The 7,256-nt window shown below is 46.5% G+C and overlaps 1 protein-coding gene across 1 annotated transcript in view; it reads right to left on the bottom strand.

Annotated features, from left to right (window-relative positions):
- Window positions 1-4,572, bottom strand: part of jade1 (jade family PHD finger 1) — a 51,066-nt gene extending 46,494 nt beyond the window's left edge. Inside the window, exons 1-4 of the mRNA XM_070439809.1 lie at window positions 4,470-4,572; window positions 3,433-3,518; window positions 1,482-1,546; window positions 1,127-1,284 (exon numbers count right to left, since the gene is read on the bottom strand). Coding sequence (XP_070295910.1) covers window positions 1,127-1,284; window positions 1,482-1,546; window positions 3,433-3,481 — 272 coding nt within the window. The 5' untranslated portion in view covers window positions 3,482-3,518; window positions 4,470-4,572. The remainder of the gene's footprint in view (window positions 1-1,126; window positions 1,285-1,481; window positions 1,547-3,432; window positions 3,519-4,469) is intronic.
- Between the last annotated feature and the right edge of the window lie 2,684 nt (window positions 4,573-7,256).

Below are 7,256 nucleotides of genomic sequence, written 5' to 3'. Positions count from 1 at the left end.
GGCCCTACTCCACCCATGCGCTTACCAAGGTTTTACAGCACCCACAATGCCTACTCCACCCATGCTCTACCAAGGTTATACACGCACCACAATGCCTACTCCACCAAGGTTTTACAGCACCACAATGCCTACTCCACCCATGCTCTACCAAGGTTTTACAGCACCAACAATGCCTACTCTCCACCCATGCTCCACCAAGGTTTTACAGCCCCACAATGCCTACTCCACCATGCTCTACAAGTTACAGCACCACAATGCCTACTCCACCCATGCTCTACCAAGGTTTTACAGCACCACAATGCCTACTCCACCCTGCTCTACAAGGTTTTACAGCACCACAATGCCTACTCCACCCATGCTCTACCAAGGTTTTACAGCCCCACAATGCCCTACTCCCCCATGCTCTACCAAGGTTTTACAGCACCACAATGCCTACTCCACCCTTGCTCTACCAAGGTTTTACAGCACCACAATGCCTACTCCACCCATGCTCTTACCAAGGTTTTACAGCACCACAATGCCTACTCCACCCATGCTGTACCAAGGTTTTACAGCACCACAATGCCTACTCCACCATGCTCTACCAAGGTTTTACAGCACCACAATGCCTACTCCACCCATGCTCTACCAAGGTTTTACAGCACCACAATGCCTACTCCACCCATGCTGTACCAAGGTTTTACAGCACCACAATGCCTACTCCAACCATGCTCCACCAAGGCTTTCCAGCTCACAGCTTTGACCTACTACAGTAGCTATGTTGGTATTGTACTTCAGACTGTGTAGACAGGTTGCTTAGGATTCAAACCTCAAACAGCCTGATTCATACTGTTAGAGGTATTCCACAATAATATGATTTATACTGCCACATACACAGAGAGACAGACACAGATTTAGGCTACATGTCCTACCAGGCTACATGTCAAACGTCCACCAGGCCTACAGGCTGAGGGATGGTGTTTAGGCTACATGTCCTACTGGGCTACAGGCTGAGGGATGGTGTTTTGGCTACATGTCCTACAGGCTGAGGGATGGTGTTTAGGCTACATGTTCTACAGGCTGAGGGATGGGGTTTAGACTACATGTCCTACAGGCTGAGGGATGGGGTTTAGGCTACATGTCCTACCGGGCTACAGTCTGGGGAATGATGTGTGGGCTGACAGGGACCTGGACTCCCTTCTCCCACTCCTGTCTCCAGGGATCGGCCAGGACGTAGTAATCCTCTGGGTTCAGATGGTACTTGTCATGGAGCTTCATGGCCGTGATGAAGTCTGTCCTAAACACCTGCACAACACAGGTACAAAGAAGTCATAGACACCACTACCTGCAGCATAGAGACATAAGAACATACACTATATACCCTCCCAACACAGGGACAAAGACAGACAGATCATTCACTAAATACCTGGGACATGTATACTTCCTTCAGCAGCACACAGCAATAGGCCAACAAAAGGAGTTAGGTTAGTGGGGTGACATACCTCTGCGGGCTTCATCCCATTGGCTCTCCTGAGTTGAGAATGCTGCGACCAAGAAGTGGAGTTACCTTCGAGAAGAGGAATGAATCAAATCAGACTTCAGCCATCTTAATTCTCCTTGGAACTCATCTGAAAACCGACATTTAGGCCTAATCATTTCTATCAAACTTCTGCAACTTGATGGGTATCTGACTGTAACCTGAAGTCTTTCTAGGCCACTAGCGTATAGGCCTATCTATGATTCTGTAAGACACTAGAATATATAGTCCTTTATGTAGTCCTGTGAAATGTATGGAACAACTGCTGTGTGTTCAGTTTCTTCCATCTTTCCTGCCTGACCTGCCAAGACATCTTTAAATGTCCAGTAGCGCTGTCTGGCACTACTCTCTCTCTGCCTGGTCTGGAGACCCTCTGTTTCTCTGCTCCTACTCTCTGTCCGTGTCTCTCTGGTCAATCTCCTGAGCCTTCCTGAACACCAAGTACAGCAGACAATCAACAACAGGCCTATGAAATGACTTGTTTTCAAGTCTGAATTAGAGCTAGCTGGACAGCTCTAGACATGATCTTGGAGAAATCACTGGCATAGAAATAGTCCGTGTGAAGAGTAGTTTGGGGTTGAGGGTCGTTTGGGGTTGAGGGTCGTTTGGGGTTGAGGGTCGTTTGGGGTTAGTTTGGGGTCGAGGGTAGTTTGGGGTCGAGGGTAGTTTGGGGTCGAGGGTAGTTTGGGGGTTAGTTGGAGGTCGAGGTCGTTATGAGTGGGTGCGTTGGGTCGAGCGTTTGGGTCGAGGGTCGTTTGGGTCGAGGGTCGTTTGGGGTCGAGGTAGTGGACGTTAGTGGGGTCGAGGGTCGTTTGGGCGTCGAGGTCGTGGGGTCGAGGGTAGTGGCGGTTTGGGGGGTCGAGGGGGCCTGGGTAGTTGGGTTATGTTTTGGGGTCCGGGAGGGTAGTTTGGGGGTTAGCTTTTGGGGTCGGAGGGCTAGTTTGGGGGTTAGTTTCGGGTCGACGGTCGTTTGGGGTAGTTGGGGGGTCGAGGGTCGTTTGGGTCGAATGTTTGGGGGTCGGAGGGTCGTTTGGGGTCGAGGGGGTCTGTTGGGGGTCGTTTGGGGTCGGAGGGTCGTTTGGGTTCGAGGGCGTTTGGTTTGGGTGGTCGAGGGTAGTTGGGGTTAGTTTTGGGGTCGAGGTAGTGTTGGGGTCGAGGTAGTTTGGGGGTCGAGGGGTAGTTTTTTTTGGCGGTGAGGGTAGTTTGGGGTAGTTTGGAGGGGTCGGAGGGCTGCCGTTTGAGCGTCGAGGGGGTCGTTTGGGGTCGAGGGGTGTTGGGGTCGAGGGGTCGTTTTGGGTCGGAGGGTCGTTTGTGGGTCCGAGGGTAGGTTGAGGGAGTTTGTGGGTCGAGGGTCGTTTGGGGTCGAGGGTCATTTGGGGTCGAGGGTAGTTTAGCGCTCCAAACCACTTCATATATAGGGTTTCCAGCGGTTACATTCGCCCACATTTGGCATCGTTGTGTTAACATTTAGGAAGTCAATAATCATCGCTTTCAAAACATTTTTCGAAACATATGCTGATTATGCCCCTTATCTTTCATATCAGCCAGGAATAATCTTCCAAATAAAAAAGTAGACTTACTGTAGCAGTTAATGCACAGATCCACACGCTGTCCAGTTGAAAAACTACACTTCCTGCCCAGTTACTTACACACAGGTGTCCGGCGCACGCTAGATAGCTAATTAGCACAGGTGGTCACCTATGTCTTCGTAAAACAAGCAAGGTGTGTAGTAATTTAACCTTAACCTAAAATATATATTATTTATCGCTGATATGCAAGCGATGCGTGTGATGTTAAGACTGTCTCGGACTCTTAATAATCAAACTCCCACGGTCAGACCATACTATCATCATAGGCCTAAAGCAGTCCACATCTATGAATGGGGTAGGGTTACTCTAGTTGAAGAGGGTGCTTACTTCCATTGTCAGAGTCTTCGCTGCTGCTTGGATGTCGACTTCTCTTCATGATCAGTCTTGTCGTGGTTCAGGTCTAATGGTGTAATCTGAAAAGAGGAGATTCATAACCAACTGCACAGTCCAGACAGATTCCTCTGCTGCCAAGTACCCAACACTTTCACTAGACCAAACATGTCTGCCATCTGCCTGACTGATGATCAATTTAGATCAATGACTTCTCATCTATCATCTCAACCAGAGTTTTTGGACTGACAATTAGTATGATAGATAATGTGGTCGGCAAATTTTAAGATTTTTTAAAATGTAACCTCTATTTAATTAGGCAAGTCAGTTAATTCTTATTTACAATGACGGTCTACACCGGCCAAACCCGGACGACGCTGGGCCAATTGTGCGACGCCCTATGTATCTAGTAGTGGTACTGGTCACCTCACCCACCGTCACACAAAAGTGCTAATCACTAACGTTATTCATGCACCACTGTCAAGGCTCCTAGCTAGCTAGGAACAAGCGAAACACCCGACTTCTACTGACAGGGTTGATTCCCATCTGAGACATCAAGCAACAACACAACTAAATGGTACTACAAATCATTGTTTACGTCACAATGACCCCACGGTGGTGTATGTCTGAACGTTCCACAACGTTGTGCCCTGCTGAACACGTCCAAACAACTAGTTAGGCAGTAACACATTCATATCAGACAAAAATGCTAGTAGCGAATCTACTGACTTATCTACTAACTCACCGGGGCGATAGGTAGCCTAATGGTTAGAGCGTTGGGCCAGTAACCGGAAGGTTGCTAGATTGAATCCCCGAGCTGACAAGGTAAAAATATCGTTCCGTCCCTGAACAAGGCGGTTGTTCCTAGGACGTCATTGTAAATAAGAATTTGTTCATAACTGACTTGCCTTGTTAAATAAAATATTGACCGAGCACAACCATGTATGACGTGTAAACAAACACACGTGTGCCTAATTAGCTAACGTTACACGAACAACTGAATATGTTTGTTTGTCACTAAAAGGTTAGCCTACCTGACGTGTCAACTTAGCAGAGATGGCATGTCACTCGGTCGCAAACCGTAACCAAAGATACTGATAACTAACCCTGTACCCTAGCTGGTAATCTTCTTTGATTAGGTTTAACGGCGATACATGTTGCATTACCGCCACCTACTAGATTGGAGTATAACACCCTTTGCTTGAAAATCAACAAATAAAAATAAATCAACAAATACCCTACCATCTAACCCTACACTCACAAAAAAAACATCACCCTACTCCACTATTTCAATCTAACTAGTCCTACCTCATAATAACGTTTGATTTGATTTAACAAGAAGGGACACAACCACTGTAACACCCAAATACCTCTCTGCAGCTGCCACCACAACCTCACATTTCTGTGACAGCCTTCCATCCCTGCATAACCATAGCTATCTGCCTGACTGATGATCAATTTAGATCAATGACTTCTCATCTATCATCTCAACCAGAGTTTTTGGACTGACAATTAGTATGAATCTATAATTTAGCCCAAACAACTACCTCTTTACCTACTGTATTTATTTATTTTGCTCCTTTGCACCCCTTTATTTCTATCTCTACTTTGCACCTTCTTCCACTGCAAATCAACCATTCCAGTGTTTTTTTTAACTTGCTATATTGTATTTACTTCGCCACCATGGCCTTTTTTTATATTTTTATTTATATATATATTTTATTTGCCTTCACCTCCCTTATCTCACCTCACTTGCTCACATTGTATATAGACTTATTTTTCACTGTATTATTGACTGTATGTTTGTTTTACTCCATGTGTAACTATGTGTTGTTGTATGTGTCGAACTGCTTTGCTTTATCTTGGCCAGGTCGCAATTGTAAATGAGAACGTGTTCTCAATTTGCCTACCTGGTTAAATAAAGGTGAAATAAATAAATAAATAAATGATTGGCACCTCCCTCTGTACTGGTGCAGATCTACTACACCACTCCTCTCAGGATCCCTCCCTCCCCCCATCTTCCTCTACTTTCTTCACTGCCTCAGCATACGATGACTTCTGCACTACTCTAACTCTGGAAACCTCAACCAGCCTCGTACCATCGACACTTCTGATCCCCAGCTCCATGGGCACCAATTAACACATACCACCACTTTCCCCAATGCTACACATTCCTTTGTCTCATGCCCTTCTGCACACTTCTCACACCTAGGAATCTCCCTCCCACAAACTGCTGCCACATGCCCTTATAACCTGTAACAACGTAATGTATTCGGCGCAAAAGCTTGTATGGGATAACTTATATATCCTAACATCACTTTGTTGGGCAAAGACTCAATATCAAAACTCAAAAGAACAGAACACTCCTGTTTTACCACTCACGCCACCCTGTCTGCGTCGCATCAAACAACGAGCCCTCACTGTCACGCCCTGATCTTTCACCTGTTCTTGTGATTGTCACCTCCTCCAGGTGTAGCTTATTTTCCCCAGTGTATTTATCCCAGTGTTTCCTGTCTCCCTGTGCCAGTTCGTCTTGTATGTTTTCAAGTCAACCAGCATGTTCTTCCCGTGCTCCTGTTTTCTATTCTCTTTTTCTAGTCTTCCCGGTTTTGACCCTTGTCTGTTTTTTCTGGACTCCGTACCCGCCTGCCTGCCCTGACATCGAGCTTGTCTGCCACTCTGTACCTCTTGGACTCAGAATCTGTTTTTGACCTTTTGCCTGTCCACGACCATTCTCTTGTCTACTCCTTTTGGATATAAATAAACAACTAAGACTCTAACCATCTGCCTCCTGTGTCTGCATCTGGGTCTCGCCTTGCGCCTTGTCACACCCTGACCTAACCAAATAATAAAGAAAGCAAATATAACTAAAGTCAGGGCGTGAYAGTACCCCCCCCTCCCTAAAGGTGCGGACTCCCAGCTGCAAACCTAAACCTAAATGGGAGGGTCTGGGTGGGCATTTCTCCGCGGTGGCGGCTCTGGTGCGGGACGTGGACCCCGCTCCACCTTAGGCTTGGCCCACTTAGGTGGCGCCTCTGGAGCAGGGACCCTCGCCACCGACCCCGGACAGGAGGAAGTCTAACAAAACAGCTCTGTGATGTAGAAGTCCGTCACTGGCCGCGGACAGCATTTGGTACTTTAACGCACGCACACATTCATCACTCCTCCCTGCTCCGTTATCAGATAAGTTAACAATGTGGGTCGACACACAAGTTAACTTCTGTCTTAGTACATACATTTCACACTTGTCAGTGTTCATATTTAATATATGCAATATTTATTATACTTATCAATGTTGTGGATGAGAGCGTTGTTTGTTTGTTCTGTTCCTCTCTCTCTCCATCTCGGTAGCTTCCGGGTATGCTGGAAAAGGACCCGAGCTAAAGGAATTGGGCTGACTTTATAGTGCCTGTCCCAAATGGCTCATTAATGTAAATGGGCATATAGAAAGACACTGTCAGTAGTGATGATGTAATGTTGTAAATGTTATGTTGTGATTGTTTAAAAAACATGTTGCAATGTACATTATATCCTTTAGTATGTTTAGTTAATGGAAAATTTAGGTTTGACTAGGTAATTGCTTAATTAATTAGTGTTCATTGTTCTGAGGGGAGGGGCTAGCCCTACAAAAGGAGCCTCTCTTTCAGTAATCATGAAGGCTTCCTCACACTCCTCAGTCCACTTCACAGGGTTGCTGGCCACCTTTGAAGTGAGGTTGGTCAGAGGGACAGCGATGGTTGAAAAATGCGGAATGAATCTCCGGTACCACCCTGCCAGACCTAGGAAGGACTTCACCTGTGTTTTGGTTCTGGGTTGAGGGC

The sequence above is a fragment of the Salvelinus sp. IW2-2015 genome, unplaced genomic scaffold, assembly GCF_002910315.2.
Source record: "Salvelinus sp. IW2-2015 unplaced genomic scaffold, ASM291031v2 Un_scaffold1935, whole genome shotgun sequence".
NCBI classification, from domain to species: Eukaryota; Metazoa; Chordata; class Actinopteri; order Salmoniformes; family Salmonidae; genus Salvelinus; species Salvelinus sp. IW2-2015.
This window is presented reverse-complemented; position numbering and strand designations above follow the sequence as displayed.